This window comes from Hyaena hyaena, unplaced genomic scaffold (genome assembly GCF_003009895.1).
Source record: "Hyaena hyaena isolate Hyena2069 unplaced genomic scaffold, ASM300989v1 scaffold_398, whole genome shotgun sequence".
NCBI lineage: Eukaryota > Metazoa > Chordata > Mammalia > Carnivora > Hyaenidae > Hyaena > Hyaena hyaena.
Window position 1 is genome coordinate 1,040,653 of NW_024081032.1, and position 24,659 is coordinate 1,065,311.

Below are 24,659 nucleotides of genomic sequence, written 5' to 3' on the forward strand. Positions count from 1 at the left end.
ACTGACTAGACTAGGTTTTATTTAAACACATAAATACACAAAACCCTTCCTTTTCAATCATTTCCCCATTAGCTAATTTGCCCTAAAGAAGAAAATCCTGCAGGTCAGAAGATGAATTTACGAGTTTAAACTATTTTCCTTATATTCCTCCTTATGGACTGTCAAATTCCAACTAATCAATTAAATTTGCACTTTTATGAAATTTTACTATTTGAAAATACTTGAATAACATATTTAATATGTACAAAATTAGAACATTAAACATTAGGAAAAAATTACATGCCTCCAGGTTTTTATTAATCACATTCCAACACCAAGGCTGAAAGTATATCAAATCACACCAAATCTTTTGCGCATAACAACCTCATAAATTATTCAACTCATTAGTATTACTAAGAAGCATTGAAAACTTCATCAGTATTAAGAATGTTTTCCCACAGAAAAAGGTCAACCAAAAGTTTTAATAATGAAATGGAAAAGAAAGCTTTTCAAAGTCAGTATGAAACAAAATTACTGTCCTCTGTATCTTCTTGAAAATATATCCAGTTTTGATTATTTGTTCATATATAAAAGAAAGCACTGTTAATATATTTGCTTTGTGGTTCCATACAGATTGTCTGGAAAGAATGTCCAAATTATGGCTAAGTGTTACTGCCTATCACATGAGAGTTTCACTACAGTTTAATCTAAATGCTTGAATTTAGGGAAAAGTCAAGCGATTGAAAACATTTTAAATAAAACAGTAAGTCTGAAAATTCAGTTTTAGTTCTGTTACTTAATACAGGCTCACATTCTTGAAACTTACCATACTATAGGAATGAACACATAGACCTAACCAGTGTTCAAATCCCAGGGACTGCTTTGATGGCCATGTAAGTATTCCCTATTTTATTACAACTTGTTTTATATTCTGAAGACTTTGATCACTCATTCAAACACTTATATCCATACTGAAAGTTCCATTCACAAAATATTCTCCTGGTCTTAAAAGAGTTTTGTTGCCACAATGTAGATGAATATAATTTTTTTTGACCAATGATTATAGCAGAGTTTTTGTGCATTTAATGCTTAATTTTCAAGACAGAATATACAGGGGAATTGAAATACTATAATTATTTAACACAGAAGAAGGAACAAATTGAATTTCAATTTCTCCTAGAAGCCCTCTCAAAATGTGAAGCCTTTTACAAAAAAAATGTACAATAAATACACCTTTTCTAGGTCGGCACAAACCAAAATATTCAATAATTTAGATGCCAGTCTACATGCTGCTAGACTTGAAGACACTTAAAACACATTTAAATGTTTCATGGTAGGCAGAGTGGCCAGATGGTGGGCTGAATTTTTGACTTTTATATGAATGTTCTAGCAATATGTGAACAAAAAGCTTTATTTAAAATATTTTCAATTAAGATTTTCAACATTTATTTTTATTGGATGAAGTTTTTTTGGTAATACATTTACTTACTTTCTTACTATTTACTTACAGAAACAACTTTATCTATAGGTTAGGAGGCACATTGAGAGTTTGGAAGAAGATACGATGCTACCTTTTTCTCTTGGCAGTTTGTAATACTTCTTTCTATTTCAGATAGATCCCACCAGGGCATATTTTCCCACTCACCTCTTTACATCTTCCATGTTTTATTTCTACTCTCTACACAATTGCAAAAGCCCACTGATATAAACTGTGATGAAGGTTGAAGGCGTATGCTCTAGAATTGGTTTTGGAGGTAGAATTGTTTCCGTTCTCTTTTGTCTCCCATTACACAATCTTAATCTTGAGAACGATGTGACAATAACTCCGGAATATTTTATGGCATACAGCTTGCCCGGATATTTTATGGCATACATGTGGTCTCCGTCTCAGTTATGTATAAAATAAAAACATAAGTCTCTTGTCTTCTATTAATGAAACCAACCCAAGAGAGATATTAGTTCTGAATCCTGCTCATTCTGTATTTCAAATTCATAAATTGCTCCATGCTTTAAAATACTCTTACACTAATTGCTAAAATCAAAATATAAGAGACAACAGGTATTGGTGAGGATGGAGAGAAAAAGGAACCCTGTGCACTGTTTGTGGGAATGTTGGCGCCCCTCCTGATAGGCTTTAACATTGGTTTAATAATAGAGATATTTTACAAATTAAAAATACAAAGTATCCAGTTTTACAGAGAATCTGCCAATTTTTCTCTAACAGACTATTTTATTGTCTTTGTTTGTTTTTGCCTTAAAAAAAAAAAAAACAAACAGACTCTTTAAAAGCAACCTAGGGGCGCCTGGGTGGCTTAGTCGGTTAAGCGTCCGACTTTTGCTTAGGTCATGATCTTGCGGTTCGTGGTTTCGAGCCCCGCGTCGGGCTCTGTGCTGACAGCCAGCTCAGAGCCTGGAGACTGTTTCAGTCTGTGACTCCCTCTCTCTCTGACCCTCTCCTGCTCACGCTGTCTCTCTCTCTCTCTCTCCTAGAAATAAATAAAACATTTAAAAAAAAAAAAAAAAGCAACCTATAGGGGTGCCTGGGTGGCTCAGTCAGTTAAGCTTTCAACTTCAGCTCAGGTCATGATCTCACAGTTTGTGGGCTCGAGTCCCGCATCAGCAGCCCAGAGCCTGGAGCCTACTTCAGATTCTGTCTCCCCTTCTCTCTGCTCCTCCCCTATTCATGCGCTCTCTCTGTTTCTCAATAATGAATAAATGTTAAAAAAAATTTTTTAAAAAGCAACCTATAGAATGCTGAATACAGTATAATACAGATCCTGTATAAATAAACCTTTGGCAACTTAGTATCACTAATAATATCAATTCAGCCTAACTCTGTTACAAATGGTTTCTATATGTTTCTATTTTCAAATGGGATGAATTCAAATAGGATGGGTTGGTGAAAAAGTCTGAATTATTAAGAATATGAAGTGAAGTTTTATTAATTTCAAGTTCATATTATAAAGCATGACACTTTAGGTATTTCTAAAAATCTCTTCTATACAATGTAAAGACAGTATCTCATTTTAAGCATAAAGATAATACATCAAGATTAAATCCTTATGCACTAACATCCTTAGGTGATCTCTCTTGTTGATTAAGGAAATCACCTATAGTACTGGTCAACTATAATTTTTTTCTAGCATGTTCTTTTCTATAGTTACTTTTATTGTATAAAGTTATGTTGAAATTTTTATCTTAGGCATAATAGTTTAATTATGAAATTCTCATCTATTTATTTACTATGTTTGAGTCTTACTAAGTTACATCAATTCCCAGACTACTTGTACAGCAAATTTTAAAAGCTTTGCACATTTTCTTTTTATCAAGATTAAGTATTTTCTCTGTCTAATCCTTCAAGAACATGAATCATATTAAATGTTATAAACTAAAGGAAATTTTAAAATAGATGGTTCACTTACTATACTCAAGTAAATGAAAATTAATTAATAAAAACACAAGTAATTGTAAGAACAAAATTGGTTAATAACAAAAATATATAGACAGTGTTCATTAATGGTATTTGCTGAGTGTATAGAGTTTATACAATTCTGAGATGATCAATTACACTTAAATTTGTTAGAGCACTTAAAAATGGGACAAAATAGTCCTATTTATATTTCTTGGTAGACAACAAATTTAAATAGCAATATTTTTATTAAATTACAAAGTATTTTGATATTTTCTATTTAATATATATATTTTTAAAGGACAAATTAGGGTACAGTTCTACTGTAGTGTAGCAGTTGATGATCTATTTAATGTGAGATGCTCTTTTTAAAACTGTATTTGCAACCCAATGGATGACTAGGAACTTAAATGGACATATTGTTGCAGGATTTATTTTATATTTTTGTTTTAGAGTGAAACGAAGGGAATAAAATAGTAAAAATTGAGAATGTCATATAATGAGATTATTAATAAGACATTCATTTTTGTTAAATACACAAATATGTGCATGTACATATATATATACAAACACTATACGTGTGTATATATATTTCAGGCATATGTGTATATTTACATAGCATACATGAGTGTATGTACTCATACATATACACATATGCAAATTGTACATAAAAATGTATAAGTCTGAGTACACAGTTAAATCGTTTATTTTTGTCACCTTGTGTCTTGGTCATCAAAGTCTGAAAGACTTTGAAATTGAAAAGAAACTGACTTTACTCTAGTTTCATGCTGTATAAGACAGATGTTGAGTAATACTATGTCATTTTTTTTTATTTATTTTTATTTTTTTTAATGTTTTATTTATTTCTAGGAGAGAGAGAGAGAGAGAGACAGCGTGAGCAGGGGAGGGTCAGAGAGAGAGGGAGTCACAGACTGAAACAGGCTCCAGGCTCCGAGCTGGCAGTCAGCACAGAGCCCGACGCGGGGCCCGAACCCACGAACTGTGAGATCATGACCTAAGCGAAAGTCGGACGCTTAACCGACTGAGCCACCCAGGCGCCCCTCTGTCATTGTTTTTTAATGTTTATTCATTTTTGAGAGCAAGAATGCCAGCAAAGTAGGGGCAGAGAGAAGGGCAGAAGATCCGAAACAGGCTCTGCGCTGGCAGCGGCAAGCCAGACGAGGGGCTCAAATTGATGAACTGTGAGATCATGACCTGAGCTGAAGTTGGGCGCTCAACCAACTGAACCAACCCAGATGCCTGGGAGTCTTTTAATCTATTAAAAGTGGGTAAAATATTGGGTTAAGTATCACCTACATGATGCTGAAGGATAAAGCAAAAATAGTATTTTTGACTTATGACCTACTGAATTCTAAACGCTAGTGAAAAAAAATGAATTTTCAACCACAGGATCCCATCACATGCAGGGATGTTTTGTGTACAGGGCATTGGTACTGACCATACTCTACTGCAGCTTTGAGCAGTGCTTCAGCATGGGTGGAGCCAAATGCATTTCGAACAAATCGCCTCCTTCGACGAAGATCATCTTCCCAGTAATCCAAACGCCAGAAATCATGCAGTTGGCTAGGAATGAAGAAATAAACAGTAGTCACTATTGGTAACAGTGTATAATTGGAAATATACCTTTTACATAACATTAAAGCTTCATTTCTTTGGTCTCAATGGAAAATTAAGATGATGTTTGAGATATTTATATTTTACAATTGCGTTTACATACATGGTTCCTGTACAAATGACCAAAACTTAAAATAGTAACATTCTCATATTTTAAGCATTATAATACTCAGCTCTGTTTTCTCTACAATGTTCTTCCTTCTACTGAAAACATTAATCATGGGGAGTTCAGTAACAAATGCAGCATCAAATTACCAGTATTAATGGCACAGTTTTCATTCTTTTACACTGTTTTTAACAAGGCTTGTAAATCACAGGATAGACCTCACTACAAATAGTTTGCAATTTAATGACCATGGTTTCTTAGTAGACTGAATTAAGAACCATAAAATATTGCCTGCTTGGATTTGGTGGAACAATGATTAAAATAATGTGCTGAAATATTCATTGAAATAATTCCCTGCTGCCCACAGCAACCTGAGAAAAGTGCAATTTTATCCATTATTAATAATACTGAATTAGAGCTGCAAAAAATTCCAGTATGTGGTAATTGTCTTGGTAAATTATTATTCTAACACTAACAGAGTCCTTGGATGACTTTACCGCTTTCAGCTAATATAAACCATTAACAATCATGGCCTTCGCTGAGTAACATTGTCTAAACCATGTTATGCTCTAAGGCAATATTAAAAATCCACAAGATATTTCAGAAACTACTGAAATCTGTTCATTGTGTATCAATGGAATGTTTCACAGTATTGTTTTTGTTGTTAATTTAACTTCAATAAAGGGTGATAAATGCCATTGTCTTAGAAGTCTGTTTTTCTTCCTCTATAGTATTTGGAGTTACATACTCAAGAGAGAAGATTCTAATTTTCCTGAGCAGCACTATTCATAAAAACATATAAAATGCTTTTATAGAAGATTTGATTTCATTTTTATTTTGCTATTTTATTGTAAAAGAATAGTACATTTTATTAAAACAGGAACCATATATGTTTTGCTCATCATTATATCTCTAGTATAATATCTAAGACATACTATGTTTTTGATAAATATTCAATGAATTTATCATGCCAATTTTTTACTTTGAAAATCTATAGACATGTAGTCATTGAGAACAGTAACATACTTTTGAAAAACATTTTTGATTTTGTGGCTATATAATTTTGTTTTCCCCAACTTAATTGTAAAAGAACATAACAAGGTAAGGGACATACAAAAACAATGTTAAAAAGACTGCCTAAGAATAATGGTTACAAGTACCTCTGTGACTAATTTAAAACAGGACAATATCCATCCTTACAATACAGACTAATCCTAGTAGTTTAAGAAAGTACCTGCTAAAATCTTGCTACAACGATTTTCCTTAAGAGTGTGTTAAAATTGGGGCACCTGGTTGGCTTAGTGGGTTGAGGGTCCCACTCTTGATTTTGGCTTGGGTCATGATCTCATGGTTCATGAGATCGAGCCCCGCATTATATTGGACTCTGTGCTGACAGCATGGAACCTGCTTGGGATTCTCTTCCTTTCTCTCTGTCTCTCATCCTTGCATGCTCTTTCTCTCTTCAACATAAATAAATAAAAATTTTAAAAAGGGAGTATGTCAAAATTCATCAGGAGAGACAGAGCTAATGTTATCTCAAATTTCTAACTATAGACGTAGTTTTTCTCTATTCCTTCTATTAGGTATGACTGAAAAAATTTGGACACTATATGTAAAAAATTCCAGTATGTGGTAATTGTCCCAGGGTTGTCTTTTTGCCTCATATATCCTAGACTTCGAGGCAAAGAGGCTAGCAACCTAGATAGACCAATAATGGGTAAAGACCAAAAAAAAAAAAAAAAGAGTCCCCAACAAAAAAGCTTGATTTCTCTAGCCAAAGAACCAAGAAAGGTGCAACCCAGCAACAGAGAAAACTTTTAGACAACTACTGCACTTTAGCTCACCACCACAGAGAAATAGTGGCCCTGCCCTTCCCACACCAGAAAGTTAGCGGGAAGCCTACATGTGAACCCTAATCAAGATGCAATGCGGACTCTAACATCCTCACTCAGGGGTGGTATCAGGAAGAAAAGTAGGGAACCAGGGCTTGCATCGCTGTACACCACCCTCAATAAGTCAGCAGAGACCATGTGGAGGGCCCAATTTCCCCCCTGCTAGACAGTAACAAGGTGTCCTTCTCCCTCCTCGGTCGGGTGGTATCAGAGGGGGCCTAGTAGAGAGTCAGGACTTTCACCGTTGGTCAACACCAGTGAGGCGACCCACACTAGCCTCACTAGCTGGAACTCTAGTAACGAGGAGCTGTCTCCTCACTCTCTTCATGTCAGCAGAATACAAGTGGGGAATCTAGATTTCTACCTCCACCTGGCAGGAAAGATGCAGCACGTCCCCATTTCTCCTAATGGAGCAAAGTCAGAGAAAGTCAACTAAAACAGAAGGTTTACATAAGACACAAAATTTCTCAAAGAATAATAAGAAAATATCCTGTTTCAATCTAAAGTTACTTGTCACACCAAGAACTCAGAAGATTTCAAACAGAATGTAAAATGTCACCAATAAATGCTCATACTGAGATGACAGGGATGTTAGAATTTTCTGACAAGGATTTTAAATCATGTATGATTTTTAAAAATGCTTCACTGAGCAATTACGAAAATGCTCGAAACAAATAGAAAAAAAAAAAAAAAAAGAAAGCCTCAGGAAAGAAACAAAAAGTCTCATCAGCAAAAAAAATGAGAAGATATAAAGAAAGTACCAAGGAAATTTTAGAACCAACAAATAAATGACCAAAATAAAAAGCTCAGTAAATGGGCACAATAGCAGAATGGAAAGGACAGAAGAAAGATTTAGTTAAATGCCAGACAGAAGAATAGGTATGACTCAATCTGAGTAACAGAGAAAATGGACTGGAAACAAATGAACAAAACCTCAGGGATCTATGAATTATAACATCCAACATATTTGGGTCATGGGAATTCTGGAGGGAGAGAGGGAAAGGAGCAAGGCTGAGAGTCCCTGAGAAAAATAATGGCTGAATACTTCTCAAATTAGGCAAAAAAGACTAATGTACTGATTTAAGAAGCTGACTGAACTCCATACAAATGAAGAAATTTATGCCAAGACAAGTTTAATCATAATTAAACTTCTGAAAACAAAGGACAAAGAAAAATCTACAAAGCAGCCAGAGAAAAATGGCATCTCACCTACAGGTATAAAACAAGTAGAATGACAATGTATTTTATATCGAAGGCTATGGTGGCCAGAAGAAATGGCCAAATAATTTTTATGTGTTGGAAAAAAAAAAAAAAAAAGGAACTGTCATCTCAGATTCCTACAACCAGTGAAAATATCCTTCAGGAATAAAAAATAAATTAAGATTTTTCAAATGAAGGAAAATAAAGTATTTGTTGCCATCAAAGCTCGTCTAAAAAATGGCTATAGCCAGTCTCATAAACACAAGGGAAGTAATAAAAGGTACAATGGAACACCAGCAAAGAAGAAAGAACATTTGAGCAAATTAAGAGTAAATATGTAAGTGCTTTAAATTATGTCTTAGCATTGAAGTAAAAATTATAACACTCTCCGGTGTGGTCATAAGTGTGTGTACAGGTATTATGTAAGACAAATAAACTATAAATGGGGCAGGGTAAAGGGATGTAAAGGAAATAAAGTTTCTATACTTCATTTGGACTGGTAAGACACAGTAGACTATGATAAAATGCATATACATAATGGCACAATTAAAACAAACATTAAGAAAGCTCTACAGAAATACATTCAAGCACTATGGAGAAATCAAAATGGAATTCCAAGAAATGTTTAAGTAACCCACAAGTAGGCAGGAAAAACAAAACAGAGCAATGGAAAAGAAGAACAAGCAAACAATAAATAATAATGTTTTAAAAACAATGCTGTCTGCAAGAAATCACCTTCAAACATAATAATAAAGGCAGGTGGAAAATAAAGAATAAAAAAATCTACCATTCAAACATTAATCAAAGGAGAGCAGAAGTTGCTATATTAGTATCAGATAACATATAGTCTAAAACAATAAATTACTATAGATAAAGAAGGACCTTATCTAATGAGACAAAGGCCAATCTACCAAGTAGATACAATCCCAAATGTGTATGTACCAAACAATAGAGGCGCAAAACATGTCAAGCAAAAAATGATAAACTGAAAGGAGACAACAAATACAGCGCTATATTGTGTGTATATACACCCTCTCTTTTCACTGATTGTTAGAACACCTATTCAGAAGATCAGCAAAGAAACAGAAGAACACAATACCACCATCAACCAAAATTTTTTAAATAATGCAAACAACAACAGCAGAATACACACTGTTCAAGACAGACCATATGCTGAGCCACAGCACACATCCAACAAATTTAAACAACTGAAATCAAACAGTGTACTATCCTACAAAAATGAAATATAGATAGAAATCAATAACAGAAAGGCAATAGAAAAGAATCCTTAGACACTTGGAAACTAAAACAACACACTTCTAAATAACCAACGAATCAAAAAAGAATTATCAAAGAAAAACAAAAAATACAATGAATTGAATAAAAGTTACAATAAAAATATCAAAGTTTGTGGGACCCAGCCAAACAGTAATGATAGGAAAATTTATAGTACAAATACACACATGAGAAAAGATGCAATATCTCAAATCAATACTCTATATTCCAACCTTAAGAATACAAAAATAAGATAGAAGCAAGCAGAAGAAGGAAATAATAAAGATAAAAGTAGGAATCAGTGAAATTCAAAACAGAAAAACAATAAAGAAAATCAATGCAACAAAGAGCTGATTCTTAAACAATACCAGTAAAACTGACAAAGAAAAAAGAGAGAAGAGAAAGATTACCAATACCCACAGTGAAACAGCATATATTGTTACAGACCCTGAAGGCATCAAGAATATAATCAGTAAATACTATAAAATACTCTACACACATAAATTTGACAGTTTTAACAAAATGGACAAATTTCTCAAACAGTACAAACTACCATAACTCACTCAATATGAAATAGATAATATTAATAAATCATTAAATATTAAGGAGATTTAACACATTGTTTAAAACTCCCCCAAAAGAATCTCCAGGCCTAGATGGTTTTACTGGAAAATTCTATCAAACATTTAAAGGAAACTGACCACAGTTATACATGATTTCACCTAGAAAGTAAGGAAGGAAACATTTCTCAATTTTATAGCTAGTATAATACCAAAATAAAAACCAAAGATAGTAGAAAGGAAGGATAATACAGACCAGCATCCCTTATGTATATAGAAAAAAGTTCTAAATAAAATATTAGCAAATAGAATTACACAATTATAAGAAAAATTATACACGATGACAACTGAAGTTTATTCCAGGGATGCTGGTATGGCTCAGTATTTGAAAATTAATTAATATAATCCATCATATTAATGGCTGAATAAGAAAAATCAGATTAGCCAATATAGAAGAATTTGATAAAATTCAACATGCATCCATGCTAGAAGAAATTTTCAGAAAAACAGATTAAAGGACAACTTCCTCAGTTAGATAAAAGCATCTACAAAAATCGTACAGCTAAATTATACTTAAAGATAAAGGACTGAATGATTTTTCCCTAAAACTGGGAAAAATACAAATATCTGCTCTCACTCTTCTTATCCAACATAGTCCTGGAATTTGTAGCCAATGTAATAAAGCAAAAACGGCAAAAAAGGAATATAGAATAGGAAAGGGAGAAATAAAACTGTCTCTGTTTGCAGAAAACATTATTTCCTATGTGGAAAATCACACAACATCTATCAAAAACTTCTGAAAGGAATGCCTGGGTTTAACAAGGTCACAGAATAAATATACGAATATCAATTATATTTCTATAATGCTAGCAATGAACACATGAGCACTGAAATAAAAACACAATTTAAATTCACAAAAAAAAAGAGAAATACTTAGTTACATATGTAACAAAAATTTACAGGACTTCTGTAATGAAAACTACACAATAACAATGAAAGAAATATAATAATATCCAAATAAAATGGAAAGCCATACTATGTTCATGGATTGGAAAATTCAATATAGTAAAATATTAATTCTTCCCAAATTGATATATAAATTTAATATAATTTCTTTTTTTTCTTTTTTTTTTTAAATTTTTTTTTTAATGTTTTATTTATTTCTAGGAGAGAGAGAGACAGCGTGAGCAGGGGAGGGTCAGAGAGAGAGGGAGTCACAGACTGAAACAGGCTCCAGGCTCTGAGCTGGCAGTCAGCACAGAGCCCGATGCGGGGCCCGAACCCACGAACCGCGAGATCATGACCTAAGCGAAAGTCGGACGCTTAACCGACTAAGCCACCCAGGCGCCCCTAATATAATTTCTTTAAAAATTCCAGCAAGAGTTTTAGTAGCTATAAACAAGTTATTCTAAAACTTACATAACAGAAGGCCCTAAGGGATAGCAACCAGTCTACTTGACTTCAAGACTTTAAATAGTTAAAGAATGTGTAATACTGGCAAGGAACAGACATGTAGATTAATCAAATATAACAGAGAACCAAGAAATAAACCCACGCAAATATGCCCAACTGATTTTGACAAAGGTAGAAAACTAATTAAATGAAGGAAAGATATCTTTTCACTGAATTGCACAGAAGCAACTGAACATCCTCAGGCAAAGAGAAACAAAACAGAACAAAACAAAACAAAACAACTCACCTCGCTCCCAAAATAAACCCCAAAACAGAAGAGACAAAAAACCCTGACCTAAATCTCATATCTTTAAGAAACTTAACTCAAAATGGTTCAGAAACATAATTGTAAAATTATAAAAAACAATTGGGTAAAAAGGAGACGATTTTTGTAGTGGGCTAGGTAAAGAGTTTGTAGACTTGAGACCAAAAGCATAAGCCTGGGAAGGAAAGATTGATAAACTGGACTAAATAGAAATTAAATTAAAAAAAAAAATTTTTGTTCTACAAAAGAACATGTTAAGAGGATGAAAAGAGTGGGTGAAAATATTTGCAAACCACATATCTGACAAAGAAGTAAAATCTGGATATCAAAAAAATTATCAAAACCTAAAGTAAAATAAAGCAAACTATACAATTAGAACATGGTCAAAAGGCATGAAGAGACATTTCACTGAAAAGGATAACCAGATGGCAAATATACACAGGAAAAGATATTCAGTATCACTATCCATTAGGGATCGGCAAATTAAAACCACATGAGATATTACGATACACTTATCGGAACTGCTAAAATAAAACAAAGTAACAACAGAAAATGCTGGTAAAAATATGGAGAAACTGAACCACTTGTTCATTTACTGGCAAAAATGTAAAATAGAATAGTCACTAGAGAAAACAGTTTTCTTAAAAAACTAAACATGCAATTATCATTTCACCCAGTAATTGTATTCATGGGCATTTATCCTAGGGAAGTGAACACTTATGTTGACAGAAAAACATGCACACAAATGTTTACAGCAGCCTTATTTGTAATACTCCCAAATTGGAAAAACCCAGATGTCCTTTAATAGGTAAAAAGAATTAAACAACTGTGTCACATCCATACTATGGAATACTACTCAGCAGTTAAGTAAGATAAACTACTGATACATACAGAAACCTGGATGAATCCTCATAGAATTATGCTAACTGAAAACAAAAACAAAAACAAAAACAACTATCTGCAAAGGTTACATCCAGTATGATTCCATTTACACAACATTCTTGAAAGGACACAATTAGAGGTCTGGAGAAGAGACCAGTGTGGAGAGTCAGGAGGGGTCGAGGGTGTCAGACAAGACCAACATGAGGGATCCTTGTCAAAATGGAAATGTTCTGTATCTTGACCATATCAATATCCTGGTTGTAATATTGTACTTTAGTTCTGCAAGATGTTACCATTGGCAGAAGCTGGATAAAAAGCACATGGGATCTTATTTCTTACACTAAATGTGAATCTACAATTATCTCAAAGTTCAATTTTAAAAATGTCTGTACCATATCAAAGTTTCATTATATATATAAAATTTCCTAATACTCATCATATATTTCATAATATAATGTAGTGATACAAATTATTTTTTTTTTAATTTCCAAATTCAGTACCCTATACCTCCTTTATATTTACTTACTCTTCATGATAAAAAAACAAACTTTTCCTTCAGTATCTCTGTTCTCCAAACAGCTCTGCATAAAGAAGAAACTTGGGTCCTTATTCGTAGGGTTAATATCTATTTCAGTTGGGGGAAGTATAGCACGTACCAGTACACAAGCAACCAGCTATGCTTATGGGCATTTGGGTAGAGAATACTGCATATGAGATAAGTGAGGTCAGGGATAGTACTGGGAGCAAATAATAAGGAATGCACCACTTTTCTTTGTGTTTGTTGTGGGGGAAAAGGATACACAGGAAACTGCTGTCCAGTTTTGACTGCCTGTTATTTCCTTCTCTACTGGAAAGTCACATAAGCACCTAACAGCTATTAACCAAGTTCAAAGAATCAATGAAAGAATAGAAGTTACATCTCAATGGAAAGTCATTCTTCCCTCTAATATCACAAACTAATTTAAATTGTGATTTGGAAACACTGTATTCTGTCATGTCTATTTTTTTAAAAATCGCTAGTGTTAACCTCAAAATCCAATATCCTGTTCATTTCAAATGCACTTTCTATGTTTTGTTCTATTTTAAATGTTTCTCCTTTACCATTTCAGACTATAACATATCCTTAAGTTAATTAAACAAGTCGATAATACATTTCTTGATTCATATAAAATTTTAAGTATAAGTACCAATGAAAAATATTTATCTGTAGTTTCAAACTCTAAAATCCATCTTTGTATTTTTTTTTTTTTTTTGAAGGGGGAAACTGGGAAAATTTGGATATTTGTTTCCTGATTTGTTCTTCTGGTATTTTTCCCATTATCTATACAGAAATTATTTTAGAATTCTGAGAGTCAGTCTTGAATCGTATTTGGGGTTTTCAACATTTGAACAGACATAAACTCTACTAAAGAACTATCTGTTCCTTTTAAACCCTGCTTATTTTACTCTTTTTAGTTTAAAGATGGTGCTGGCACTGAGTGTAGATGAAGTAACAGTAGGAATTGGAGAGTTGTGCTTTGGGTCATATTCTAAACTTACTGTTCATCCTCAACAACAGGCCAATCCCGTGGTGTCATTTACCAAGGCTGTGCAGGGAGTGGTGCCTTTGAACTTGTAAGGAATGCCAGCAATACCTTCCTTGTCCTCATTCCAAACCCACTATGGTGTGGCAGAAAGTAGTCATCTAGCTTCTTCACCACTCTGTGCTTTTCTCCCCTTCCCTTCTCCAAACCTAGTAGAAAGGGGGACCTTTTCCCCTCATTTCCCTTTTTTTTTTCTTAAAATGTAATTACTTACCGAGGGATGGTCAACACGAGTAAGAAATATACTGGTTTGTTTTACAGATGTTCCCCTCTGATGAGTCTGAAAACCCTGAACCCTAGGTCCCTGAAAATGTGCAAATTATACTGGCCCAAGAAAACTCATACAGCAAGAGGCCAGAAGAAGCATCTATACGGCCCCGGCCTTATATAATCTGGAAGAAACCATGTCCCTGGCGGGCAGAGGCGAGGCAGAGGGTAGAAAAGAGGACAAAGGCCAGGACCAGTGGAACTAGAAGCTCAGAAGAGGCTGAGTATATGGGCCAACTGTGTTCTCCACAGGAAAGCTAAAGCAGTATTTTGTACCCACACTGGCTTCCTGGGTCAAAGCAGAGGAAGAAGCCGTTTCCCTATTACTATGGAACCTGAAGGAGGACTTATGTTAGTTTTGTCGACTACACCTCTGCTCATTCTGGGTTTTGGTCTTTCTGACATTTATCTCATGGTTTTGTGTTGTTCCTCTGTGTGTGTGTGTGTGTGTGTGTGTGTGTGTATGCTTTTCACTCACAATGGTTTCTCTTTTTTGCTGGCATTTTCTCTACTGGATTTTCATAGTTATGTTTTTAAAACCTCTTATAAATACTGAAAGGTTTTTACTGTTGAGTTTCTGGTCATGGGACTTGTACTTTTCTTCTTGAAAAGGTTGAAATCTGCTTTCCTTTATGACTCATATCTAGTGTTCTCATTAAAAAAATAATATTCATTTATTTTGAGAGACAGAGACAGAGCACAAGCATGGGAAGGGCAGAGAGAGAGGGAGACACAGAAGCTGAAGCAGCCTCCGGGCTCCTGGCTCCAAGCTTCCAGCAGAACCTGATATGGGGCTGGAACTCAACAAGTGGTGAAATCATGACCTGAGCTGAAGTCGGACACTTGACTGACTGAGCCACCCAGGGGTCCCTAGTGTTCTCATTTTTATAAAGAAATATGTGGTACTTTACTCATCACTAACCCACGGATGACTTTTATGCACCCACAGAGCTCTGAAATGGCATGCAAAATTCTATGGGATATGTACGTACGTATTTTGGGGAAAAGAGGTTCACAGTTTTAACAGAATTTTTCTCAAAACTGCTTCCGATCCAAATGTTTAGGAATATTGTTAGAGAGTAATCATTGTCTCCCTGTGTCCCCATTTTTTCTGATACTATTACCAGCAAGTCAAGAATCATTAGAGGTGCTTCTGCAGGCAGAATGTCATGCCTACAAAGGCCTATATTCTAACTCCATCATACCTGGCATCTGCGCCAGATTACCAGCTTACGTCCTCACTCGCTTTTCTTTACGAACTACTCACTTATTTCTTTCTTTCCTTCTTCAATGTTTTCATTCAAAAAGATATTTGCTGAGCACTTATACCATGTTAGCGATATTCTTGGTACTGAAGGTGTATCTTGATAGCAAAACATATAAATATACTCTTTTCCTTTTATTCTCATTTAACACGTTCTTTGCTGTTTTCCCACCGAAATCCGTTGATATACTAGTCCACAGACTCCTTAAATTGTTCCTCTATCACTCCTTCCATTTAAAATTTCAGTATAATGAATCTGGACCACTTTCCTATACCATAAACAAAAAGAAACTCAAACTGGATTAAAGGCCTACCTGTGAGACATGAAACCATAAAAACTGTAGAAAACATAAGCAGTAAATTCTCTGACACTTGCCTAGCAACAAGTTTTTTTCTGACATTTCTCCATTGGCAGGGGAAACAAAAACAAAAACAAGAAAACTATTAGGATTACACCAAAATAAAAAGCTTTTGCATAGCAAAGGAAGCCATTAACAAAATGAACGGGCAACCTACGGAAGGGAAGAAGATATTTGCAAATGATATATCTAAAAAGGGTATATCGACCAAAATATATAAAGAACTTTTACAATGCAACACCAATAAAACAAATAACCTGATTAAAGAATGAGCAGAGGAACTGAATATTTTCCCAAAGAAGACATACAGATGGCCCACATAAATACAAAGATGCCCAACATTACTAATCATCAGGGAAGTCCAAGTCAATACCACAACGAGATCACCTTACACCTGTTAGAATGGCTACAATCAAAAAGAAAGGACATAGCAGGTACTGGTGAGAATGAGGAAAAGGAACCCTCATGCACTGTTACTGGGAATGTTAACTGGTAGATGCTGTGGAAAACAGTATGGAGGTTCCTCAAAAAAATAAAAAACAGAAGTACCATATGATCCAGTAATTCCACTATGGGTGTTCACCCAGAGAATATGAAAACAGTGTTTCAAAAAGATACACGCACCCCCCCCCACCCATTTACTGAAGCATTATATAAGGAAGCAACCGAAGATAAGGCCAAGATAAAGAAGCAACCCAAGTGTCCTGTAATAGATGAATGGATAAAGAGGATATAATATATATCATACAGAATGTATTCCCTTATATATATATAAAACAGAATATTACTCAGGCATAGAAAGGAGAGCTTGCCATTTGTGACAACATGGATGGACTGAGACGGCATTATGCTAAGGGAAAGAAGTCAAACAGAGAAAGACAAATGTCATATGATATTACTTATATGTGGAATCTAAAAAAACAAATAAGCAAGTAAACAAAAAAGCAAAAAGACATCTATAAATACAGAGAATAAACTGGTGGTTGCCAGAGGGGAAGGTGTTGGGGGCAAAATGAGGGAAGGGGAGTGGGAGATACAGGCTTCCAGTTATGAAATGAGTAAGTTATGGGGATAAAAGGTACAGCCTGGGGAATAGAGTCGATGGTGTTCGTAGTAGTGTTTTATGACATGGTAGCGACACTTGTGGTGAACACAGCATAGGGTACAGACTTTTTGAATCTCTATGTTGTACACCCCAAACTAATGTAACATGTATACCAACCATACTTCAAGGAAATTTGAAAATAAAAAAAATAAAATTTCAGTGTAAGTACATCTACTTTGCTCTATTCTTCTACAATCTGTGAGCCACTCTAGAAAAAACAAGAAAAACTCCACTAAGTTTTTAAGAACTCCAGAAATGACTGTTATTAATAATTTGTAAGCATGGTCAAAACTTGTACTGTGTGATACACCTCTTTAGATCAGTATATTCTGCATGCTCTGATGGTTTCATTTAACGCCCTAAGTTAGGTTTACGATCACGTGCTCCCATAAGGGAGGTCTGACTTAGATTCCCTGCGCTTGGAGGGCATCCAGGTGAACACCCGCCACAGACGCTGCGTCAGCATCACCAACATTGCACTGGGGCTCACGCCGCGCTGAAGTTCTGCCCCGACCTGCGAGTTTTCAAGAGTGCTAATGTCATGCCTGATACTTCTAATTTGTCAGGCAGGAGGGTGAATGTGATATCGTGTGTATTATTTCCATTTGTTTATTTATTTTAGTCCTTATAACTTTGCTTTTACCTTTTAGGACTGAGTTATAGAAACACAGAGTATCACATGTATGTTTCCTTCATGAGTGTAGTTTTACAAGCACATCGCTTAATTGATGGAAAGGAGTAGGTAAACAGCCAGTAATTAATCAAGAGAAGATCGCCAGTTAGGTTGTATTAAGATAATTAATGTTACTATGAACGTAATGGTGTTCATTAAATGAAATTTGGCATTATTTTAGCATCAGTAGAGCTCAGCAAATCATAATTTTTCTCCACAATATTTGTGATAATTATATTCCAGGCTCATGAGAATACACTATAATTCCTACTGCCCTTCCAGGAACGGGTCACCTTCATAAGCTAGGGAGAAAACTGAATTTACCTGGCAAAGCATGACTGTATTGTTAATTGGTTACTTAGTATCTGGCAACAAAAATTGTACGATGGAACAGAGAAAAGAGTAATTTATGTATTCTTCAAAAATATTTTGCTAACTATACATATCAAATACAGTGAGAATCTGCATTTCTACTTTATTAAAGAACTGGTGGTAATCGCTGGGGTCAGGACTTCTGTGCATGACTTTTAATCTAACCAAGATCGAAGAAAAACACTAACACTAACTGGCAGACTGATAATTAAAAACTGTTATCTTCTTTTCCTCTGGACACACTGGAGATTATAGTTCTCCAACCATTTTGAAATCAAGCACATCTATGTGCCCTCCCTCAGTCAATAAAACGTGAGCAAAAGTGACCCACTTCCAGAGAAGTTTTAAGAGCCAATGAACAATCTGCCACATTCCCTTCCCTCCACTGTAGTAATCAAGAAAATATGCACTGATACAGAATTTCCATTGTTTTGCATCCCTGAGTGACCTCAATGAACAGAGCTTCCCTGCAGACCCATGTTGGGCATGTAGTATTAGTGATAAATAAGCTTTTCTTAGGTTGAACTGAAGGTCATATGTCACCGTAGTATAATCGAATCCAAGTGAGTAAATTCCTAGAATAAATACTTTTCAAGGTCCAATTTTTACTGTGAGCTTATTGTGTTCCAGACACTTTTCGAAGCACTGTATATGTACAATTCTTCACTCTTTGATATATTCTGTTTGATATACAAATTTGATATACAAATGAAGAAATGGAGGCACAGTTAAATATGTGCCCATGATGAAGCAACCAGTAGGTGGTAGAAAAAGAGCCCGCCACCAGGGTGGCTGACTTCCCAACTCATGCTACTCTGCCTTAAACTGTAAAGAAAGCAACTGAGGAAGGGGTGCCCGGGTGGCTCAGTTGGTTAAGCATCTGACTTTGGCTCAGGTCATGATCTCAGCTTGTGAGTTCGAGCCCTGACCTGTGTTGGGCTCTGTGCTGACAGCTCAGAGCCTGGAGCCTGCTTCAGATTCTGTGTCGCCCTCTCTCTCTGCCTCTACTGCCCCCTCTCAAAAATAAACATTAAAAAATTTAAAATAAACAAACAAACAAATAAATAAATAAATAAATGAAAGCAACTGAGGAAATGGACTATCTTGAGGCTAATTACACTGAAAGCACCAGCACAGCTGTCTCCTACTTCTCTATAAGCAAAACTAATTGTTGTCCGTGAAAAACAATAACCATGAAATACACAGAGTTCTGTGTGCTTATTGTGCATACTGATCATATAGTCAGCAAACATTTACTGGACACCTACTATGAGCCAGGCCACAGGCTGTAGTGCTAGGTATGCAAAGATGAATAGACTAACATGATTCCTGCCTTTAGGCACCTTTCAGTCTATTTCATAATGTAAATGAGCGAATAAATCTATAGTTAATATTTTTAAGTGTTAGGAAGGAAAGAGATAAGATATAGTAATAAAAACGGGAACAGGGGCACCTGGGTGGCTTAGTCGGTTAAGCATCTGACTTTCGCTTAGGTCATGATCTCGCGGTTCGTGGGTTCGAGCCCCGCGTCGGGCTCTGTGCTGACTGCCAGCTCAGAGCCTGGAGCCTGTTTCAGAGTCTGTGTCTCCCTCTCTCTGACCCTCCCCTGCTCACGCTGTCTCTCTCTCTCTCCTAGAAATAAATAAAAATATATTAAAAAAAAAAAAACGGGAACAAACCAGCTTCCTAGCTGTATGTACAAGTAGACAGGTGGGGGTACGCTAACGAAACATAATTACAAAATATGTTGGCAAAAAGCAGTCTATGTTTGTTGGCATCCTTAGCTCTCCTCCCTAGGAAAAATCACTGGCCTTGTGTGCTGTTCAGTCAATTGCTCGTGATACGTATCACCTCAATGCTATCAGTGCATGTCTGTATGTGCGCACACACTCTTCTCCAAATTATATACCTGCATGTACACCTGGCATATATCTTAAGCCGTTTTTACTCTTCTGACTCTTTCCTATGTATTATTGAGCACTTCTTCCAAAGTCGTCTTTCTCTGACATGCTTCCATCTGCTTTAACCTGAGGTTGTATTTTATGTCTGGTCATTTATATTACAAATCAATCGATGATGCTCCTGAAAAATGCATCCTTCCTGTCTTTGAAAAGTACACTCTCACATTCTGATACTGCAAAGTCAAAGTTCAGAAAGCCAAATCCTCGTCTTGAGCCCATTCTTTTTCAGCCAGACTAGTTTGCTCCCTCCTCTCCACATGATTACTGAACCCGGAAGGAGGGAAGGGATCCCCTTACAAGGATGCCAAGTACACCACGGAGGATGCATTCCAACCTCCGGCTATATTGTTTGTTCCCATGAGTATCAGCGGAGAGTAGTTACAGTGAAAGAGGAGTCTTGAGAAACTCAGAAACATTTTGGATTCACGGAAGAGGGAGACAGTGATTGACGAATGTATGTGAATTAAGCAAGGTTCCCAATTAACTATGATGGAAGTTCCGGTGACAGAACAATGAGGATTACTCAAGTGTGTGTTAGAATGTACAAACTATACTTAACAGTGAGGATATGTTTATTAGCAATCTAATCAAACAGCTAAAACATGAAAAAGAAAGTGGGTAGAAAACTTTTTGCCTAACGTCTGTTTCTAGTGTGGGTTTATTTTTTTACCCAAGATCCCACCTAACTTTTTGCTTATGCTGACACTCTCTCTGGATGACCCCATTTGAAGCTTATTCGCCTTCCTTTTCCCCTGTACTGCTTACTGAAGTGACAACGCACTGTACTTCTCATTACTTTTGATCCTAATTTACTTTATCAGAAAGAGGAAAAAGTAGTATCATTGGGTTAACATATGATAAAAGCATCCTAGTCACATAACATGAAAAGTAAAACCTTTCAGCACAAACTACATTATACAAAAAAAAGTTGTAGTTTACTCACAGTGAATTTTGAAAAGCCATGTTAATGTTATCTGGTAGTTTTATTTATTTTATTTTTTATTAAAATTTTTTTTAAATGTTTATTTTTGAGAGAGAGACAGACAGACACAGCACGAGCAGGGGAGGGGCAGAGAGAGAGGGAGAGAGAATCCAAAGCAGGCTCCAGACCCTGAGCAGTCAGTACAGAGCCTGACATGGGGTTTGAACTTAGGAACCACAAAATCATGACCTGAGCTGAAGTCAGATGCTTAACTGACAAAGCCCCCCTGGCACTCCTGATCTGGTCATTTTAAAGAGGGTATGTTATACTGCAAGTTTGAAGGTAGACGCGTGCGTATTTTATAAAGGGGTGAACAAATCATTCAACAACAAAAAAATCTTCATTCTATTCCCAAATAAACCTATCAGAGGTATATTACTTATTTTTGTTATTATTATTTTTAATGTTTATTTTTGAGAGAGAGACAAAGTGTGGGGGGTTGCAGAGATAGAGGGAGACACAGAATCCAAAGAAGGCTCCAGGCTTGGGGCTGTCAGCACACAGTCTGATGTGAGGCTAGAATTCACAAACTGACTCATGATCTCATTTGAGATCATGAACTGAAATGAAGTCAGACGCTGAACTGACTGAGCCACCCAGGTGCCTAAGTTATTATTTAAAAATTTTTTAAATGTTTTATTTATTTTTTTTTTTTTGAGAGAGAGATAGACAGCATGAGCAGGGGAGGGGCAGAGAAAGGGAGACACAGAATCTGAAACAGGCTCCAGACTCTGAGCTAGCTGTCAGCACAGAGCCTGATTTGGGGCTCGAACCCACGAACCATGAGATCATGACCTGAGCTGAAGTTGAATGCTTAACCAACTAAGCCACCCAGGTGCCCCATTTATTTTTTTTTTAATGTTTTAATGTTTATTCATTTTTGAGATGGAGAGAGGCAGAGCTTGATCCCAGGAGAGGCAGAAGGAGAGAGGGAGACACAGAGTCTAAAGCAGGCTCCAGGCTCTGAGCTGTCAGCAGAGGGCCCGATGTGGGGCTCGAACTCAGGAACCATGAGATCATGACCTGAGCAGAAGTCAGACGCTTAACCAACTGAGCCACCCAGGCGACCCAAAATATTACTTATTTTTAGTAATAAGTAATATTACTAAATTAATATTTAGTAAGCAAAGAAAGAAAAGTCTCCTGACAGAGTACTGGGCATTTTATTTGATCCTTTAATTGCTTTTTGTTTTCTTCAGGGAAAGCAGTTTTCTGAAGACAAAAAATTGTTTTTCGGTGATTACTTTTGCCTTGTGGGTGTTCCATTAATTCCAAAGAGCCTGGTTTTCTGGTATCATAAGGAATAAAGTGGTTTTATAGACTTTAAGGGACAGTTTTCGATGTGAAAAACATAGATAAGAATAAGCCTGTAAGCATCTGGTCAGGTTCTATATGGTACAGTAGACACAAGAGTAGCTATTTTAAGTGTGCTGTCCACAAAATGGGGGTCGATTCCCACAAAATATTTGTTTCCAGTGCTTGTATACTGTGAGTCTCAACTAAAAAAAGAGAAATAAAATGAGTAGTTGGGTATCCAGACAGGGCTGTCGGGTTGATTCCCAAGCTTCCCTTAATCTACAGCTAAAGAGGAAGGGCCACCCCACTGGAGGGCTGCCATCTCAATTCTCATAAAGGTGGTTTCTTACGGAGGTCGCTAGGTGTGACCTTCTATCCAAGATTTGGTAGGAGTGAAGGCAAAGGTTTTAATGGTGAAACAGTTTAAGGGACAGCGTGATATACTTTACTAATATGGGGGGGGGACTCCAATTTTATGAACAATTAAACAAGGACGCAGAGCTGGAGAGGAGAGCAGAGTAGTTTCCAAAAAGGAGAAGAAAAGAACTTCGTTCAATGAGCACATGATTAGCACATGTTTAATTGCATTTTCATTCTTTGTTTTTGCATCTTGAACCAACTATTCTTCTGACTCAGCCTTTTTTGGCAGAGAGGGAGCAACAGCATTCAAAGCTTTTTAGAGTTTATAAACTCTCCTTTTCTTTCTCTATTCTCGTAGAGCTAGATTCTCCATTTAAAGCAATCTTAGGACAGAAATAATTGCCTTAATCTTAATTGAGAAAATTGTAAAATTACTTGTGAACATCTAATTCTGGACAGCAATTACCACGCTTGAAGAAAGGAGATTTTCTTTCCTCCTAATAATTACTGCTGTGGTGAATAGGCTTAAGTATTTTTAGAAATCATAATTAAAAATTCTTCCCGTAGGACTTCAGAAATTGATCACTATAAGAAATCACATAGAAAAGGATTTACTTAACTTTGAGGAATATCCTCATACTACGTTGTATAATTTTCAATTCTCTTCAAAACTGTATCTACTACTGCCAAACAAATATTTTCTAAATCCTATAAAATATTTTATATAAAAGGGGTCCCTTGGTTATATAACAGTTGCAAGTCTTGTATTACATAAGATTTATTTACATTTATGATTTTCACTATTGCATTCTCTAAACCTTAGCTCCTTCATTTATAAAATGAGGATAAGTAAAATTTACTTGATAGAACTGTCATCAGGAATGCGTGTGAAGCATGCAACTCAGTGCCCGGTACATAGAAGCAAAAGGCAAAAACAGGAGGAACAATAGTTAGAAATAGGTTCAAATCCCAGCCCTGCTACTTGTTAGCTGAATGACAACTTGTCTGAATATTAGTTTTCTTACCTATATGAGTTATCTATCTAGTTAGTAACAGTTCTTCACCCAAGTGCTAGCTAGAAGTCCACCAATAAATAGCAGTTATATCAGCTGGTATACAAACTAAGTGCACTTAGGTTTGCATTTCTATTCAACTAAAACAGTAAGTTTCCTGAAATTCAGATATGTTTTTTAAGGTCTAACATTTTTAAATGCAACGTTTAATTGAGGTGACATATATACAGAAGAAGTAAATTCTTTTATCCTTCTTGCAGGGTCACAGAGAGAACCTCTTTCCAGTTTCATCACCCCATCACATTATTTAGAATCTCTATTCCCTTCAGACTACCCTCCAAACTTGCGCCTCCCTCTTTTATCCAATGAGCAATTAGTTGTGTGTTAGTCTTTGCTTTGCTCCTATGTTTGGTCACCTGCCATTCTTCCCTCTAAAATATCCCTGCTTGTAAATTTGGCAATTAAATTATTGTGTTTTGGTGGATCTTAACTTTTCACTTAATACCTCATGCACTTACACCTTGATTCTCTTAGTAGACTATAAATAAGAGATCAAATGTTTATTTTACGTAGCTTTGTAACCCCACAGATTTAGAACAGTGTTTGCAAATAATAGGCATGTGATAATATTTTATTTGATTGTTCTCATGGTGTTTTCTTGCGATAAAAATTAGATTTAACTTTTAAAACCAAATTATGACAGAGACAAATCTTAAAAAGTAGAGCAAAGCTAATAACTATTAAACATGCCTAAATTTTTTTTTTTTTT

At 35.6% G+C, this 24,659-nt stretch overlaps 1 protein-coding gene across 1 annotated transcript in view; it reads right to left on the minus strand.

Moving 5' to 3' along the window:
* NBEA (neurobeachin) overlaps window positions 1–24,659 on the minus strand; it is a 693,804-nt gene that overhangs the window by 234,936 nt on the left and 434,209 nt on the right. The window contains exon 38 of the mRNA XM_039251874.1: window positions 4,848–4,972. Coding sequence (XP_039107805.1) covers window positions 4,848–4,972 — 125 coding nt within the window. The remainder of the gene's footprint in view (window positions 1–4,847; window positions 4,973–24,659) is intronic.